A 20,075-nucleotide genomic window follows, 5' to 3' on the forward strand; every position below is an offset into this window, starting at 1 on the left:
GTGTGTGTGTGTGTGTGTGTGTGTGTGTGTGTGTGTGTGTGTGTAAGGGGGAGGAGGGTACGTATACTGAGCCCAGCGCACATTTGGGTATATCGTTATAGGGGTAAGGCAGTGCATTCAACACACGCGGGTTATAAGTAGCTGCAATGGCATAAGTAGCTGCAATACAAAGCAGGCCGATCAGATGTTTTGTATTGTGTATATTTGGAATTTGACAGTTCATTCATCTCCCGTTTCACTGAGCTTCATCACCCAAAAGATAACCCTAATTAGGTCACATGCTTTTTTCAATACATGGCTGTCATCTTTAGAAAAAAAATACTCTTGAAGAGCTACTATGAATATTAATCGTTGTGGGAATTGTCATTTAAAGCACAGGCCTATTAGACCACCGGCTTAAAATAGACAGTTACGCACAAGCATAATAGTGATAACACCAATTTACGCAGACGCACAGTAACTGTAGCCTAATTGGACTTGTCTGCATTTAACTTGAAACAGAAGAACACATTTCCCTTTATTCAAACTAGGAGTGGTAGTTATTCGCAATGTAAAGGGAAAAGGGTTTGTACGGCCGTGACCCTTGTGACCTTGTTGGCCTCATGCGCGTAAAAGCGCACAGGAAAAAAATCGGACGACCGTTAAACAGAAAACCTGTGAATTTAAGGGCTCATGGTAAAACAGCATACCTAAAAGGGAGCAATCGTGACTTAAAATGGAAAGCATATCAACAAGCGGCATCAAAGATACATGAGGACATGTTTACATGGTAATATTAAGTATGATAAGGTCACTCTAAATCCACTAATCCACTGGACAAACAATATGGACACATGTCTACTTAAAAGTATAGCAGTAGCCTAACTTCTTAGGCATGTGTAAACTAGGTTATGTGTATATGAAACAAGTGGAGTGCCTGCAGCCGGATGCCCACAGTATATACAAAAACAGCGTCAGAACATATAGGACAAATGCGTGCCTCCAGTATTTACGGAACATGGTTTAGCTATCCCCTCCCAGTTTGTCCTCACTGGGTTTAGACGTTGCCTACAGTCAGGAAAAACAAAGATAATCTATCAAGAAGATGAATCGCAAAAAAAAAAAAGTAAGACAACTCAACCAGCAGGTCCGGTGTGCAGGAACTTGTGCATGCTGTGCTGTAAGGTTAAAAGACACATGTTGATTTAGAGTTCAGAGCTGTAGAGTATTTGTTTGCTTTAGTGGACGGTTTGTGATCTGGTGGAACTTAGTGGATCTGCTTCTCTTCTGGTTATACCGGCTTGTCAGGTTAAAAAAAATATATATTCTGCAATTATTTTCCCTTAACTGCATCACTCCATAAATATGTAGACTTTAAAGTTTATGTGAAATATTACTATAATTCAATAGATTGTGGTATATTGTCCTAATCTTGAGTTTCACTGTGACAGATGAGTAAACTGCTTCCTGTGTTTTTACTTCCATCTAAAGTCAGAGAGTCTGCATTTTTATTTTCTTAATAAACTGTGTTTTTATAAAAAAAACAAAACAAACAAACGTTGAACTACGAGCTAAATGAATCCTCAGAGACACGATATCACGAAAAAGCGTAGGAGTGGGACCTCTGGTGATCCCTGCTATCTGCGGTGTAACCGGATCAGGGTAGCAGAGGGACGTACAGGAGGCTTGTTTTCCTCCAAATGAGCCAATGAGACAACCTTTACATTACACTGACAGCCTGGCTCGGCGAGTCTGGTGACGCCGCTCTGGTTTGACAACCACCCCGCAGCCAATGCGGATCCACGTCGAGCACGAACGGAGGGAAGCAACAAAATACAAATTTCCTTCCTGCAGGTCAAAGCGTTACCTGCCCGCTGCTGTGTGATTCAGGTAAAAGGAAGCGGGAGACGCGGCGATGGCCCTGTCTCAGTGCCTGGACGACTCACCTCTGAGGTTTGGTCCAAAACCTCGCGGGACAGACGAGCTGAACCTACAGGAAGTGTACAATGAGAGGCACCGGCTGGCTCTGGAGGAGCTGCTGTCCGGGGGTCTTGATAACTTTCTGGACTTTCTCGTGAGAGAGAGGATCCCCAACTTTCTGTCGGACGATGAGATCCAACAGATCAGGAGCGCCGCCGTGTCACCGCGGTGCTCGTCTTTCCACGGGGAGGAACAGGCGCTCGAGCGGTCGCTCAGTAGCACCCTGGACTGCTCCTCGGTCACTTATTTCCCAGAGGTGTCAGACGTGGAGCCGCCGCTCCTGGAGCTCGGATGGCCCGCCTTCACAGCGGGCTCCTACCGGGGAGTGACGCGGGCCGTGGCGCACTTCCAGCCCAGCTACGGCGAATGCATTTACAGCTGCAAGGAGGCTGCAAGGCGCATGATTAAAAGCGCTAGAGAGGTACGCACAGGCCCGCGCACACGCACATATCTGCTGTCATTCATTCTATTTTGCATGCCCTTAAAATAAACTGTCCTTTAATGCGTGTCCTGTATCACACTGAAATGTGATATTCACTTGAAGTTTGTGCAAAAATAATGGTGTAAAAAAACAGTCCTTTGTAGTAGTCCTCCTACAGTATCTCTTATTTGTGCGTTATTATCCTAAAACAGGACTTTTATTTTGGTTTTGTCAGGTGACATTTATCACCTGGGCTTTATCTCCCCCCATCACCACCACAACAACCACACAGTCAGTAAGCCAGTATATGCAGACACTTTTTTGCATCATTTGTGGAGGGAAAACGTAAAAAAAAGTCTCCATTGTCCACATGAAACTCCCTTGATCACTTAGAATTTTAGAAGTTCGTGCTTTGAAATCTGTATTAGAAGAAATCACCAACCTTAAAAGGACGGGGGGAAAAAATGCAACAAACAAAAACAAAGCATGAATATTTAATGTGATGTTCCTGACGGGAGCTGTCAGTACAGCCTCTGGTTTTGAAAAGAGACATTCCTGCACGAGGAGAGAGGGAGTTTGTAGCACCTCAGGCCTGTGTAGAACCTGCGTACCAGATGTGCCTCGACTTGCTTCGCTCATCTCCATTCCCTCTTTCGCTAGAAATGTTTTCAAACACTGGATTTTCTCCCAGGTTTAGAGCTTAACGGTGGTGTTGTGCATGTTATGTGCCGACAGCCGGGCCAATCCTTCTAAAAATATTCTAATCCTGGTCGAGCTGTAAGATTGTTTGTTCTTTTGTAATGTTACACCACTCACTGCACAATGTCTTTATTGTACAAAGAAGGCCACTGACTGTAACGGCACACACTGAGCATGCACTGCTGGTGGTCATCTCAAAGGAACGGCCCCATTCCTGAGTTTCTATGAATTTTAACTCTGCTTTTATGCTGCCTCTTGAAAACAAGCATCCCCCAACCCAAAGCACACACACACGCGCACAAACATCATCCAAATAAGGCGTGGTACAAATGACAAAGCTGCGTGTGGATAAAACACCAGTTTGAAGCGATAAATCTAAGATATGTAAATGTCCGTGTCTAATCCTCGACATGCAACCTTTACCGCAGCGTGTCAAATTCCATTCCTCCTCGTGAAAAAGGAGAAATCTGGGTGCAAAACAAAGCTGGGGAAAAATGAGGCAAACCCTACAGTGCACCTACTTGTCTCCTGTATAAAAGTCATTTGTTTGCTGACCAAGCGTTACTGCCGATTGCCATGGTAACAGACCACAGTCAATAGAAAGCTCATCAGCACACACATTACAGGGAGTGTGTCAGACAGAGATTCACGGCTCTGTTTGAATAGGGCCTTGTATTTGATAATAATGAAAACACAATCATGTGTTACATCTGCGAGAGCACGGCTGCGGCCCCCCGAAAAGAGAATTCTATTATATTACCTCTGTAATTTTCCACTGCAGGTGATTGCCATAGTTACAGACTCCCTGACAGACCTGGATATCTTTAAGGACCTTCAGGAGGCCTGCTCCCAGCGCAGAGTCCCTGTCTACATCCTGCTGGACCAGTCGTGCGTGCCCGCTTTCCTCAAGATGTGCAAAAATGTCAACGTTCGCCTGGATGACCTTCGGGTATGTAGCTGGTTCGTTTAAGACAAGCATGGCTCTGTGTGCACAACATGAGCATCAGATGGCATCCCAAAAACCTCCCCAAAACATGTCTCTAATCCTTTGCAGCAAATGAAGGTGCGAACTATAACCGGCACAACTTATTACATGAGATCTGGAGCGAGGATTACGGGTAAAGTTCACGAGAGGTTCATGCTGGTTGATGGAAACAGAGTGGCTACAGGTTCCTACAGGTAAGAGCCCGCTAGCCATCGTGCCCTCCTGATTTATTAGACTGTAAAGTTATGCATCCGTCTTGCTGGGTCTGCTTCTTACCTTCAGCTATATGTGCTTAAAATTCAATTCAGGTTCAACTGGACTGATGGCAAACTAAACAGCAGCAACCTGATTGAGCTTTCTGGTCAGATAACTGAGAAATTTGACGAGGAGTTTCGTATCCTATATGCCCAGTCTCTACCCATAAACACTCACGGACCTCCAAGTGTCCGCAACAGCGGCATCTTTGAGCACCTCAAACACTCAGTTGCTTCCTCCCCTCACCTGCGTAGTGAGAGGCCAGCGTGTCTGACAAGCACGCCCAGCCGTAAGCCACAAACGCTAGCATTGCAGCTACCTTGTGACCCCGCATCTCCACATAAAGCCAGCCCAGAGTCTGACACTTCGACTCTAAACGACGAGTGGATGGAGCGGCAGCACGTTCAGGAGGAGATCCTTGCTGGCAGCACGACTCCACATTTCTCTGCAGAGCAGCAAGCAGAAAAAGAGACGGAGACCCCCAGCACCTGCCACGTGTCGACTCAGACGAGGCGGTCGGTGACGGAGGCTGAAAGCCAGACCGACCTGCAGCTCCCGCAGCATCTTAGCATCATTACTCAAATAAGCAGAGGGCCGAGCCAGGACACCTCTCCCCACTTGGTGTCTTCCAGACAGCCCGTGCCCACCCAGGCAGCTCCAGACACCACTTTAAAGGATTGCTTCCGCAAGCTGACCAAAGAGCGCCAGCACCACTACACAACCATCCGCTCCAAGCTGGAACACATGGTGACCGCCCTGTCCGAGAGGCGGGAACTGGTGGACGTCACCAACGTGACTCAGGGGCTTGGCGCTCGTGGCAGTCAGAGGATACACAAAGACTGTGTGCAGGAACCCAATCCCAGAATGCCTGCTGACAGTGCGGGCATGGGAACATGGCCAAGAGCCAGATGTGTACACTAGTTTGTCTTCGGGGATTTTAGTGGTGGTGGGTAGTGGAGGGAAATGTTACAAAGTTTCTCTGTGCTAAATAAATCATGTTGGCTTATGTAGGAGAATTTCAGCTTTATTCTCTTTGTCTAATTTTCTGCAGTGCCCGTTTTTTTTCCCTCCTTCTTTTCATCCTTTGTCCTTCCGATGTTGAAACAATCCTTTCCAAAGAGGTAACAGACCTGCAACTGACATCGACGTGGCAGAAATTCTAACCAAAGACAACGTAATAAGTGTGTCTTACTGTGAATATTGTAACACTAAGCTGGTTAAAATGGAGTCATATCTGCTGAAGTGTGAGATAAAACGAATCTAAGCACGGTTTTTTATTTTTTTTGTTTTGTTTTTTAAACTCAAATTTGTCTGCTGTAGTTACATTGGAACATGATCCCGAGGAGCAGCTGTGCCTTGCAGATAAATAAAGTAGTATTTTGCTGTATTGCTGCTTTGCTTCCACATTTCCTTTTTTTTTTTTTTGTTGTTGTCTCTTTTATCCTCAATGCTGTTTAAATGGGAGACAACAGAGCTCGGAAAATATTTGCTCAGAAGTTCCAGCATACACAAGGAGACAAACCGCACTTAAGTGACTTCACGAAAAGAGCGAGCACCTGCGCCTCGTGCACCGCCGTGTCTTCATGCAATTAGCTGAGAGACAGCATCTGTGATACTGGCATCTTTTGCTGATTACGCTGGCAATCACGGTTTCTGTCCAGGGTGGATCTGGAGAACGAACAGCACCGCAGAACACAAGTGTAGATTAGGTTGAATCATAAGTAAACGCTTCTTTACACACAGATGGAATTTAAAAAATATATATAACTTCTTACTCCTCTGTTCCATTTTAGATTCATTTTTCACAGAGATTTTTCTCAACAAGTAACAGTTTAACTGAAACAACAGCTTTTTATGCTTTAGTCACAAAAAAGAAAGAACTCGGCTGTCATCTGGGCAGAGCTCTAAAAATTGAATCACGGCTGTTTATTTGTTTAATGTGTCGCTAAGCTGGTCACAAACAGTGTTTCAGTCTTCGTATAGCACAAAGGTTAAGCACAAAGGTCCCACTGTAAAATGCCCAAAACACACCAGTGTCTTGGCTGTGGTCTGAAAGTGCGCTCTGTTATAAATGTGTTACTCACACCATGCTTTATGTGACTAATGTTCAACTACACCGAGAAGTCAAGGTGCAACTGCTCCACAACAACGTGTGCAGATGGCTTAACCGAGAAGAGATAGGAGCGTGTGATTTTAATACACAAAGGGGAGAATGAAATGATTGTGTGCGCCATGAGATCTTCTCAGGTTTAACTACATTTCTTTATGCACTTGGATTAAATGTGAGGAACTAAACCTTTTGTGGCATGTTTTAAAGCAAAACTCAGTGTTTACTATTCATTGCACATTAGAGTTTATAGACACATTAGTCCACTTGACAAATTACACTATAACAATAAAAGTAGCACTGCTGATTGTATACACTTGGACTGAGATCTGGTGATCATTTGTTTAATCAGTATCTACTTAACTACTGGGCCGTACGAGGCATTGCTTTACAGAAATTCAATTCAATTTGCCTCAAGGTGCTTTATATTATAAAGTAGAGGCCGTACAATAATACAGAGAAAACAGAGAATCCCCAACAATCAGATGACACCCCCCCTTCCCCCCTATGAGCAACAAACAAACAAACAAATAGTGTGAAGGGCGGAAAACACGACAAAAGAAACTACTCTCCTGTATGCAGATCAGTTACCTGAAGCTCCTTCGAAATCATCTGCATCATTAATATGCTCTCTGTTTTCAGGTAACAATAATCCAGCTTTTAATATACAAATAAACTGAAGACTTCTTCCTCTATAATAAGTACTCTAGATACTCTGGATTTGTAATTTTTTACTAAAGGGCTGTACTGTGTGGGGTTTTTTTCATGCTGTTTTATTAATTCAGCAATGTACCTGTTTGTTCCTGTGAAAGGCCCCTGAGATGGTTCATCTAATACCAGATAATGAATGAACTAATTAGCAGATTAATAGAAATTGGTATTGTTCCAACAGTTGTGTGAGAAAATCCTAAATTAGCTTTAGGTGGGATTTACAGAGAAATGCACTGAAATGTCACAATAACAATGAACATATCCTGGATAAATGCAACTTTTCTGATGAATTTCAAAAGATTCATCAAGGTAGCAAAGGTCTGCCATTTACAGCACGCCACATTATTACCATTCAGTCTTAATAAAGCCTACACTTCTGACTATCAAATGGCAAAAAGGTAAGAACAGCAGGCCCTCCATCGGCTCCTCCCGTGGTGCGTTCATCCCCTACCAGGCAAACACATCAAAAGCCTCTGCATTCATTATGTGAAATGGCGCAGCTGAAGGGAATTGATCTACAAGTAAATACAATGGTGGTAATATGTGAGAGAATGGTATTTGATTTTAATTGGCTGCTGCAAAGCAACCACTGGCTGTAATCAAGGAAGCAGTGGGGGATCCACAACACAGCAGTGCGCACCCACAGCATTAGGCTCGGCTCACTGGTAAACAGAAAAGCTCCCGTATTCCTCATCACATGGGACGAATAAAAAAAAAACTATAGCTATGATTTGCTTTTTAATTGATTTTTTTCTTCTTAATTGAGAGTGCATAGCTTAACACATTTACCAGAATCCCTCTTACGATGAACATTAACTGTAACACTAGCAAAACTCTGCCACCAGAGAGAGCCCTGTCCCTAACTAAAGCACGCTCACTGGTCTGTTGTATGTTCTGCTTCTGTTACATAGAAGAGGTGACATTCTGGAAACACCAAAGACGTATTTCTTAAATTGAAATAAATCATCGCTTTCTGAGAAGACTTTGATCAACTATGATGCTTATGGTTATTCATTTTAGATATTTTTGTTTGGTTTTGTCCTGGTGATCCTGTAATACTGTGTTCATTTCCAGATTATGGTGAGCAAACAGCCAGCATCTGATGTCCTTATGAGGTCAGTCATGATCCCCGGAGACCCGCAGAGGCCGAACTTCTGCTAGGAAATCCTTGTGGATATCAGCATGTCTGAGACAAGGTGTAACATTATATCCTAACACAAACACTGTGTTCAGCTCTCATTCAGTTATTGACTCTATTATTGGGAATCATCAGAGATCACAGATGTAAAATAACCGTTACGTGAATTGCTCTGGTAAAATTTGATTATGTGCAACATTTAGTGTTTATTTCTCTGTGGGATTCTCACCAGGATGCGTGTAGTTTTTAACCTACTGTCCTCTTCACAGCCCCACACAGTCCCACAGGACAGAATAGATTAGGATGATGCAGACAGACAGCAGTCAGCACACAATTGATTATTGGATTTATATCCATCATGGTGTACATTTACGCGTGCTCCCTCCGTGCCCGAATGTCAATGCAAAGACTGTAGCTCGCTGCGTTTATGATCAGATTGTGTTATTATATAAACTAAATGAACAATTAGATCAGTGGAGTTTGTGTCAAATATTTCGATTTTGGCTTCGGCTTCCGGAAATAATAAACATCCAATCTGGCTTCTGACACTGACTCAAACAGCTCTCCTGATCCTGAACATAAACCTTTTAATTACTGCAAACATGGTTGATGAGTCTGAAGCTTGATTACTTGGCCTTCATTAGTCAGATTGTGGGCTATAGTGACTCCCACAGGCGCAGTTTGGCATCCATAAACGCTGCCAGACTCTGCATTAAGCAATTACGTTGACCCTACTGTACACCCGAACAGGTGTGAGCACGCAGCTCACACAAACAGCGTGTGCTCTGCGTGCACATGCACCTGCATTCCTAACAAAACAGGCTGCATGTAGGAGTTTCAGTCTGTTCTGACTAAAAGAAAAGACTGATAAAATGTGCTTACTACTCGGTGTAATCCGGCCTGTCATAACGGTTTCGTGTTCTCAGTGCCACCTTGTGTTTTGTTTTCCATCAGGGCGGCCGGTGGCTGTCACTACACCGAGGAGGGATTGTTCTGCCTCAGGCCACCGCACGCTGATAATGAATGCTCAGCTCATTGGAAAATGAAGTGTGTCTGAATTATGTGGTCAGGATTTGGCCGTTGTTTGGGTGTATGAGTCAGGCGCAGGGACATGCGCGGACGCTCAGTTTGCACAACACTTCCTGTGTTGTAATGCTGATTCGGGGCCACGCTCGGGCTAATGCAGGTGGAAGGTATTGTTGATAGGACTTTTGTGCTAAACTGCATGATGAGCTTAAAACACGCTGTCCGGCAGCAGCCTTGGAGCTATTTTTAGACAGGTACAGCTGCTTCTCAGCACCCACCCTTAAACCAGCCATTCACCAGAGATTTATAACTCTAGCCCATGAGAAACAGCTGTAGCGTTTTACCACTTGGTTGTGCAGAAGCTGAGGTTTATCCAGAATTATATTTGTTTATTACAATGTCTTTTTCAATTTAGCTGACATCACTGTTAAATGCAGTTATCAGTTAGTGGGATGCATCACACTGCTAGGCATTTAAACCACAAGACTGGAGCGTCCGGTACTGCGGGGATGAGTCAGTGTACAGTCAGAGTGCCACCTGAGACCAACACAAGTTCAACACTTGTGGTGTGCCGCTCCCCCACATCATCATGTGTCCTGGCCCGTCAGATCAGAACACTGTCTTCCAATAGGAAAAATAACAACACACTTTGTTTATCAGAGGAAAATACTTCCTGTTCCTACTGAAAGTGGCCTGGTGTTTCCTCGCATGCTTCATGTGTGCGTAAAGAAACGATTCCTGGGACTCTGTGTTTTTGCACAGAAAACACAGATGTGTCCTTTTGTATGTTTTCCGTGCCATGAGAGTCATATGTTTCCGGTCTTTCGGGCAAAGAAATTGGGCAAGCGTTGGCCACCTATAGCTTTAGAGAGTGTGTATGGATTGAGTGCCAGTGTGTGTGTTCGTTGGGGGGTAGAGACTAAAAAACACAGCCGCACTCTAACAGCCAAGCTTAAGTTTAGCTTACCACTGTCAGTTTGTTGTCTGCATTATTCAAAAGGACACTTTATCAGCCGGGGGCGACTCGTGTTAGCCTGCCTACACTGCGTGCTCCACACAATGATGTTCTACGCTGTCCCCCATTAACTGCGGTGTCTATTTCAGTAGCTCTCTATCCATTTATTGATGCATGTCTTCCATTGATCCCAGCATTGATTTGCCATGCAATCCATTACCCATCTGTCTGTTTCAGCGGGCTTTTAAATGATCCATCAGATTGAGCTATTAAGGAGAACAGTGGGTGAAGTCTAAAGGTTAGTGATACCTTCAAGGAGAGACAGGTTCCTTGTATGTGTGAGTGTAACTGGGGGTGGGTACAGGTGGTCTCACAAGTACAGGACTCAGCGTGAACGTCAGAAGCAGAGCTTTAAGAACTACTAAGTTGGTTTTCTTCAGTTCTATTGTCCTTGTGTTATTTGACAAAATGTTCAAGAATTACCATTTTATCAAAAAGTAAAATTGAAGAAATGTTTAAATGTTTTTATCAATGTGGATTCAATAAGGACTTTACAAGGTGTGCTGAGGTAATGAGATGTTAGAGCAGAGTCTTTAAGTCTGGCGAGGTGCAAGCTGGGGTTTCCGTGGATCTTTTCTTGCAGCAGATCCTCCAGATGGTAGATATTAGAAGCTAAGTAAATCACTTTCACTTTATGTTGTTCTTCAAACTATTCCTGAATGTTTTCACTTTGTAGCAGAGCTCATAATCTTGCTGAAAGAATAATATACCCGCTGTCCTCACAGCTGCCACGAAGAAGAGAACAGGGTGTATGCTTAGGCAGGTGGTAGCATGTCAAAGTAACATCTCCTCCCAAGGAGTACAGCGTACTGTCCAATTGGTTTAAAAGAAACTGTTAGACCAGACCACCTTCTTTCATTGCTGTGTTGTACAGTTCTGACGCTCAGGGTTCAGCATGGACAGTCCGAGTGGCCTGCAACAACACATGCTCACAAACAGCAAGCTGCAGTGTGCCGTCTGCTCTGAAGCTTTGCTCTCAAAGCCAGCATTGGCTTTGAGAGTTATTTGTGCTACAGTATGATCAGCATGATTCGTGCTTGTGTATGATCAGACCCCATGGGTACACCGTTAGCAGGTACTGCGTCTGTATGCCAACATATAACTTAGCGTCCTTAGTCTCATTTTGGCCCATTTAAAGCCACTTCTTGCTGCTTCCATGAATTTATTCAAGAATTTATTATTTTTGAACTTCATGTGTCTGTCTAACATTTATGTATATTTACAGCTTTGATAAATAGATAATCTTTTTCACTTCACCTATCTGATTGGAGCTGATTGGCTTGTTCTTCATCATATAGCTGCTTATTTAACACAGGTATAAAAGCCAGTTGAAAAAATGTTTTAAAATGCAAATTAGAAATATAACAAAAGAGTGTCATGATTAAAAAGCACAGGGAATATATTGCTTCTAAGACGGCAGGTGAAAAATGTCCAAAATGCTCCATTTTTGAATCAGTAATTGTATTGATAGATATGCTTTTAAGCATCCAGATGTTCATTATCTGACAAATAACACATTTTTGTATATTTTGTCATATATGTTGATTTGTTTTACAGGATATTAGTTGCAATGATCTGTTGCTCAGCTGTAATAATATTTGACTGCACCACACTTTGAACAAAGATTACCAATAATTAGATAATTACTAAATTAGATAATTAAATAAATTTAAAAAAAAGTTTAGAGATAAAAAAAAGATTTCAGTTGGGCAAAACCAAAAACAAGCTGTTTATTTTTTAATGACATGTTTTCGCCTGACAACAGCAATATTTGGGGAAAAACACATCTTTCCCAAAGCACTCTGTATTAAAGTTCCCAGAAATGTAATGTAATTTTAGGGGGATTATTCTTTTACACCAAGAACAGCCTGCTGAGAGTTTTGACGGTTCCTACTTTCTTTTTTCAAGGTAACTCTTTAATCTTCCTGCAAAAACATACTTTGAAGAAACAAAGAAAATGCCACCAGCCAAACATGGATGTGAGTGTGTGTGTGTGTGTATGTGGGGGGGTGGTGGGTTCAGATTGAGATGCAAGATGGATTCATATATATTCATGAATTCAGTCAGAAAAGTCAAACGGAAGCAGTATGATAATCTTGCAGTAATTGCATTTTTTCCCCTTCCAACTGTTTTTTGGCAGAGCTGTGAGCCACTTCCTGAGACATATGATGGGGACCGAGTGAGGCAAAGGAGTGTCACAGCAGTAACGGTTAGATACACTCTGACCCCGTACCCGAGGCCAGTCAATCCAGCCCGGGGTCAAGTGGTGGTTCTACCCAATCCTTCAGCTTTATGGGTAATGGGATGGCTATCATTAGTCCTTAGGTGGCCCGTTATATGTTTAATTAACCAATACAGACAGCAGATAATTGAACTATTGACTGGCCTCTCCGAGTTACATTTGTCTTCTGATCCAGCGAGAGCACGAAGAACGAAGTCCAATCAGATGTGTTTAGGCCTGTGATGTCCTGATATCATCTCCTTTTACTCACCTGACAGCTTCATTTGACACCCTGACCTCTGGCTAAAGGCAATTTTTATTTTGTTGAAATATTCTGACTGTGCACTCCTTCTCTCCCAGGCCTCAGGAAACACCACCAAAAGCTTACAAAAAAACAGAGAAACATCCAAAAGGCCATATTTCAAACTATCAAGCTTTTTTTCCCCTCATACATGTCAGTCTGCTGGATACATGTCAGCAGCCGTCTGAAAAGTGCTGACATCGCTGCCCTCCTGTCCGGCAGCATGCTCCCTCTGTGTGAACTTGGATTTAGCTCAAGGGTATAGCCACCCTCCTAATGTGATGTAGCTCTGAGAAGGAAACAAATTGGCCTGACGTCTCATGCGCTGCCTTGTCTTGATTGTGTGATGGCTTCTGCTGCTAATGTGTTACGATGGGTAGACCTGCTTGGGGAGGGAGACAGAAGTGTGTGTGTGTGTGTGTGTGAGAGAGATGGAGAGAGAGAGAGAGACTGAGCAAGAGAGGGAAAGAGAGAGAGAGAGGGGGGATGGGGGAAGGGCCTCAGTCTGCAAGATCAGCACAAGTGGAATTGCATTGATTCAGTTAACTGCAGAGTTGGAGCGTGATGTGGAATTCTGTTTATCAAGGGTGGAGTTTACAAGATAGGCTCCATTTTGATCATATTTTATACACTGTATTCATAATCAGTCCCCGTTCTCTTAGTTTCAGCTCTAAAATATTAGATCAACCTTATACACACATGCACAATAGCTTAGATCCACCAGGAGTTCTAAAAATATGTCCCAAAAAATTTAGCCGATACGTATCTCTTATTCATTCAAAGTCTCGGATTTGACGGCCATGTAAGGCGCTGTATTTTTCCAGTGTCATCAAACAGAAACACAAATGCTTACATAGCTCGGATGTAATGATACTGGCAGATCCGCGCACCGTAAACATCATGGTAATCAGCATAAATCTACAAGATCAGATGCAAACAACACACATCATGCTCTGTAAATTACCCGGAAATGTGCAGCACGTTCTAAGAAGCCCAGAAAAGGCATCTGCTGAATCTTAATAAAATGCAAAGTCAATCTCAAACGTTGCATTAATGAAAAAGGGGCACAGCTCTTCTCAATGCACCGCTTCCTGTAAATAAGGAATATTTAGTGGCTAAAAATATGCAAAATGAAGACAGTGTGATGTATTTTTTTCACTGGGCGAGTTTCTCCTGTAATAAATCAGACTGAGGTCAGATCTTACTGAGCAAATCTTACAGCTGCCGTTTTGTGTGGATAAAAGCCATCTACGTGCAGCCTGCCCGTGCTTTTGGCAGAGAGGATATATGTATTTTAAATTAATGAAGCTCTGTTTTGAACATCCATTAAAATGTTGGATATGTATATTTTCTTTTCTCCTTTCCCCTCGCTGCCCCGCTCTTTCCTTGCCTCATTTCCACGTCTAGCTGTAGGGAATTTGTCTCTAAGGGTTTATCATGACTGCCTCATATTTCCCCCCGTGGTTTGTCATTTTGCTGATCCAGACGCTTTTTCATATTTCAGTATTCTTATCATCCACTGGCAGTAAGATGATCCATTTCACTTATTTCTCAGAAGTGTGACTGCAGCCTAAGTCAATATCTACAGAATGAATTCAGCAAAAGGCGCGCCGTATCCGAGGAGGGGCAGCTAGTTAGCGGTGGTGGTGGTACTGGTGGCGCAGGACACTTTTTTTTTCTTTTTTTTTTATCCCGAGTCAGCAAGGGTAAAATGTCAAGCATTTCTTAGGGAAGCGGCTCCATAGGATTCCATTCGAAGCTTTAATCTTAATTGAGAGCATCGCACATTGATATTCCATAGGCCTCTTTGCCCTTCGCCTCTCAGCTACTTTCATTTAGAGGACAGCCGTACTGCACTACAGCATGGGGACTGCTTTGTCAGACAGCCAAAAGGCCAAAGGCAAGGTCAACTTCTCTGTGTAACAGTGGCTCAATATGGAGCGAAGGCGTCACCTCTTTGATGCTGTCGGTGCTTTTGTGAAATAGTTTTGGAGTTTTGCTAAAGTAAAACAGGATCAGATTTATTCCATCCTGGCTTTAAGTTGGCAGGAAATATCACGGAGGACTCGTGCTCTTGTTTATTATGCTAGGAGTTAAAATTTCAGCAGCTTTCTCAATGTTGATCTAACAAACCACTTCATTCCCCAGCAGCTAGAGGCCATACAGGACACATCATTTAATGCAGTTAAAGAGTAAAAGAAGACATTTCCATATTGAGGACTGAGAGGGAGTCCATCGCAGCCATCAAAGAGGTGATTCAGTCAAGAGAAGAGAGAGATCTTCTGCACACTGTTAACTAGATTCTGAATAATTGCTGGACTCTAAAATCCAGCCTATTCACAGAGGAAAACATCGGTGCCACTTGGATGTCAGAAAGCTCCTAATTTGTCTTTCTATGCTGGGTTCAGCAACATCTCTTAATCCTTAAACAAAGGGGAAAGACTAACTGGCCCAGCAGATGCAGATGTGATAAAGCCCATGTCATCAAGTGAGGTGGAGATAGGAGGAAGGTGCGGGGTGGCAACTCTCGGCTGTTGCTGCTCCTGTGGGAAGACTTGTCATGCCACCTTTCCAGAGGTGATGAAAACAGATAGAAACAGAGACAAACACACACACACACACAGAAACTGTTTACAGTTAAGTACACAACCCCTATCTGTGGGACTGAGGACTGAGCTCGCCTCCATTTCTCATGCTCCTGCCTCAGCCCACTGCTGACACAGATGTACTGTAAAGAGATAGCAGCACAGATAGCTATGCGTGTGCGTGTCAACGTAGCCCCGGGGGGTAAACTAGTCTGAAAGGGCAACAACACGCCGTCGTTCTGCACACGTTTTTCATTAATCTCATTTATGTGACACATTTGGGAAGCACTCGTTGATTCAACCACTCGAGGTGTATTCTGCTGATGAAACACTGACTCTGGATTGAAGGATTAGTCCTTTAAAGATCTGTTTTACTAGCACATAATTTTAAAAAACAGGTTCTTATAGAGGGGCTGCGGCTTCTGACAGATTTATCAGGTAATCAGGGTTTGTCAAAGCTTCAAGAAGCCACTCCTATTTCAAAGTCTTCTCCGCCAATTCTGTGGGAAAGCCCAATGCCCGTGTTTTCCACTGCTTCTACTGTTCAACCACAGTTTGTCTTCACCAAAACAAATCAACACATTCAGCCTTCAGATCCATTGAGACAACAAAGCTACCGGACTCCTCAGCAGGGCATTACAAATAAATCTTTAAAGGCAGAGTCCACTTTGTCACACACAGGCCAGTAAAATCCATAGTGAGACAGCTATTTCTCAACCTACTCTGAAAATCAGTGGACCTAAAAACGAATTTACTTTGAACATTTTGTAACATTTGGTTCCCCTTTAATTCAGAGGCAACCAGTAATAGTTCTGAGAATGATTACACAGTCAACATCTCAAAATATTTGTCATTGCGACAATGTTGATGGTTTCATTTAAGCCAGCTTGACATAAAAGAAGCAGTTTCAGATTTGTGTGGAAAAAAATGATGAGCAGGGTCCACGCGTAAGTCAAGGCTGTCCCTCTCCACGGGATTTAAATATAGCCCCACTCACCATTACTGCTGTCACTCACAGACTTACGATGACCTTTTGACCTTGCCTGTAAAAAAAGAGACTTCATGCTGACACACTCACTCCAGATGCAGTGCAGCACAGAGACACAGAAACACTTTTTTTTTTGTCTCTCTTGGCTTTGAAGTTTTCAGCCTGATTATCTGCAGCAGTATCGTTTTCACTCATTTGTCTGATTTTGTGATGTTAGATCTGTTCTCAAGAAGACGGCGTAAGCTTATGTGAGGCTGGCAGGTGGGGGGATGCCCAGAAAAATTGGACAGTTCAGTGTTTCTCAGCCAGCGCAGGCTGAGGTTTTCAGGGTTTACATGTCAGAGGGCACAAACTCCCACTGTCTACAGCTCGGAGGTGCTGCAGGATACTGTGCAGCCACGTGTGGGCGGTGTGTTCCTTTACACTAATCGCATTCGATTCTTTTTCGCTGGTTTGCTGCGTTTCTAAAAATGATTTGCGACTATACGTCAGTGCCTTCCAAGCTCTTGTTTGCCTTTTAAAGGCAGTGGAAATCAGTTGCATTTCATAATAATCAATAATAAGAGATATAGCTTGAGAAAGTTTTGAATACACATGCCCCTTGGACAGTTTCACAAAAGCTCTTAAGGCTGCTGTAATCAATATTTTTTCTTAAAGTATCTCAAAGTCAGACCACCACTTTGGTCCAAACTTAAACACGTCAACTATTCTCAGGTGTATATTTTGTAGAAACAAACATAGTGAGTGAATATATGCTTGATTGTAAAACCCAAAGCTCCAAATGAAGCCCTGTATCAGTTGGATCTGTTAACTAATAAGTTTGATATGTTGATCTAAAGCAGGTAACGTGGCCCTGCTGTTTTCACACTGTGCTTTGGTGCAAAAACACCAACAAAAACTGTTACTGGAGGTTTAACGCCATAAAGTTATATTTTTTGCATGCATTGTCTGCATTCATTACTTTTCATCATGCAATTTTTACTTCTGCTTGCAGCCATCGCGGTGAAAGACAACCAGATTTGTTAGACTGATGTGACTGCTGGCAGCCTCGAACGCTTTATTGCGAGTGCAATATATCTTAAATTCAGTGGGAATTGTTATCACACGCCCAGTCGACTTTGTTGTTTTCTTGTAACCTTTCTTTCTTTCTTTTCTTTTTGAGAAGTTGGGTTTTCTCTCTCTGCTATTACAGAAGCCAGAACAAAGTACTTCCTGTATCTTGGCCACAAACAGAGCAAACAAGTACATGGGTTCACTGTAGGATAAAGGCCTGCAGCCCCTTAAATAGATCCCTTATAAGCTCTGGGTTGCCCAATAACAAGCTTTTCTCCTTGACACTCCAACCACAGCACACAGTTGGTTGTTCCTCAGTTATTTTAGCTGAGGCGTCACATCGAACATGATGACAAAGATGGCCAAAGAATCAAAGAGTGGGTGTGTGAACAGTTCTCTGCCAAGTCCTCCAGCTGCATATAATGCAGACAGCGGTGCTAAAATCAGCCAGAGGGGAAAACAATATGACTTTAAGCTCAGCCAAAGGCCTTCTGTGAAACACGAAGGAAGAGTTTTGACACAAGGGAGATGATAACGTGACACATTAGTGGGAGAGTGACACACCCAATTCCAGGGAGGCCTCTTAGACTTCACCAAATGTATGACACTACAGCCATACTCTCATGTCAGCAACACCCACAGAAACTTATGAAGAAGGGTGTCGAATTATACATGTGCAGTGACAGCTGTAATTTCTGAAAGCTCTAAAGATTCAGCTAAACTTCACAGTTATTAGTTATTTTTCTAAAGGATATATTTTGAACTGTTTATTTTTCTTCATCTCATTCCTCTAAGCACAATGTAAAATATGAGGTCAAGACCATGAAACTCCTGCTCTCTTTAACACCCCCACTAAAAAAAAAAAGCAGTTTCTTGTCTTTCATTTCCTAACAACAGCCAGAAGTGTTTATTTTCTCATCTGCTGGGCTCTTCCCAAAAACCAGAGTGACCCCTTTACTTTTCCCGGATGCAAGTATGTTATAGACCAGAGACCCAATAACGTCCCCAGGGGCTGGACCCGCTTTCCAGGTTGTGCTAAACATACTGGTGTCTGAGCAACAGTTGACCCTTAATCAGCAAAGCTTTGTCAACAGCAACTGTGAGCTACAATTATCTTCCCTAGATAGGTAGGTAGTGTACTGGGGTCCAGGCGCAGTGGAAAGGGAAGAGGCTGTCGTGGGGGGGGGGCTGACTTAACCTCGGTGACTCGTGTTTCTACTGTGCACTAATGGATGCCTGTCATCATTATGGACAGAAACAGGAGGGCGCCTGCCAGCTGTATGACCCCCATAAAACAGAACAGGAAATCCTTGCAGGGATTGAAAGGGAAAGACTCTTCTCTTCTCTTCTCTTCTCTTCTCTTCTCTTCTCTTCTCTTCTCTTCTCTTCTCTTCTCTTCTCTTCTCTTCTCTTCTCTTCTCTTCGACCTTCATGAAACCATGCGTATCCATGAAAGGAAGGAAAGTTAACATGTGGAATTCTAACCATGCAAGTAAAATGATTAGTAATTTTAACATCAACTGCAGAGTTAATTTACCCCCCCTGTTGTGCACTACAGTGAACCCTCAAGCTCAGGCTGTTTTATAATGGTTCTGTCATGCTGGGAGGAACCTGTATAATTATTACATACAGTGCATCACCTTTGCTCTGTAACCAAAGTCCACCGTCTGTAATGTGACAGGACTTTGTCTGACTTCTCTCAGTGGTGTCCACTGGAACGTGACAAGCACTTTATCAGAGGGCCTTCCTATCAGATCCCCAAGAGTTCATGCACAAACACGTTGGACACAACGTCCCCAGGAAGCCAGATTCCTTATTACGCCAATAAGACCGCTTTATTATGTTCCTGGGGCTACATATTAATCCACTCTGTTGAATCCTTCAGAGGCCATCATGTGATAACTTTAGTCATTACCAGTAGTACAATCATAATTACACTGGAATCATTCAGGATGTGGCAACAGGGGGGGGGGGGGGGGGGGTGAAACTGCTGTTGTAATCAGCAGCCACGACAATATACTTCTGACCAAAAAAAAAAAAAAAAGATCGTCACAATCACATGATTTTATTTTTAAAAAGTGTGTGTGAGAGAGCAAGAAGGCGCATGCACACACAAAGTCCTGGATTTGCATACGCATGTCTCTATGTGTGCTATGTCCATGGAGATGCCTGTGTGCGTGTGTGATCGCTGCATGATTCACAGTGTCACAACTGTGCGCAGTAACGACTGGACATCCTGAGCGGAAACCACAGCCATCGAAGTTGCGTTTTCCTGAGACACACAGGCTAACACTCTCACAGAGAGTCACTTGACTGGACCCTCATATAGGAAGTGAAAGAGGAAGCCCGTCGTCCATCCTGTCCTCCATCCCAGCCTTTGCTCTGCACTTCACGTGAAGTCGCTCTTAGCGACGATCGCTCAGTATGAGGCTTTGCTATTGCAAAACAACCGTGAAAAAACTGGCTCAGGCTGGAACTGGTTTGTTATTTGGGGGTGAGGGGTCAGAGGTCAAGCGTCTGGCCAGCTGACATTTAGCTACGGAAGATTAGCGAAAATCATTACTGTAAAGGTAGAATTCACTGATTGATCAACAGTGTTTAAACATTTGCT

At 43.3% G+C, this 20,075-nt stretch overlaps 1 protein-coding gene across 1 annotated transcript; it reads left to right on the forward strand.

The window, feature by feature from the left end:
- Nucleotides 1–1,611: 1,611 nt before the first annotated feature.
- On the forward strand, nt 1,612–5,706 carry fam83d (family with sequence similarity 83 member D). The gene is made up of 4 exons (XM_082532582.1): nt 1,612–2,380; nt 3,861–4,028; nt 4,134–4,258; nt 4,373–5,706. Exons 1-4 carry the CDS (start codon nt 1,895–1,897, stop codon nt 5,238–5,240), a joined length of 1,647 nt encoding a protein of 548 aa, XP_082388708.1. The 5' UTR covers nt 1,612–1,894; the 3' UTR covers nt 5,241–5,706.
- The last annotated feature ends 14,369 nt before the right edge of the window (nt 5,707–20,075 follow it).

This window comes from Aulonocara stuartgranti (genome assembly GCF_965226115.1).
Source record: "Aulonocara stuartgranti genome assembly, chromosome: 5".
Classification (NCBI taxonomy): domain Eukaryota; kingdom Metazoa; phylum Chordata; class Actinopteri; order Cichliformes; family Cichlidae; genus Aulonocara; species Aulonocara stuartgranti.

Bases quoted from the DNA above. Each gene is read 5' to 3' on its own strand.
- fam83d (XM_082532582.1), top strand. From the start codon at position 1,895: ATGGCCCTGTCTCAGTGCCTGGACGACTCACCTCTGAGGTTTGGTCCA. The intron at 4,029-4,133 runs GTATGTAGCTGG...AATCCTTTGCAG, and splicing joins TTCGCCTGGATGACCTTCGG to CAAATGAAGGTGCGAACTAT. The intron at 4,259-4,372 runs GTAAGAGCCCGC...AATTCAATTCAG, and splicing joins GTGGCTACAGGTTCCTACAG to GTTCAACTGGACTGATGGCA.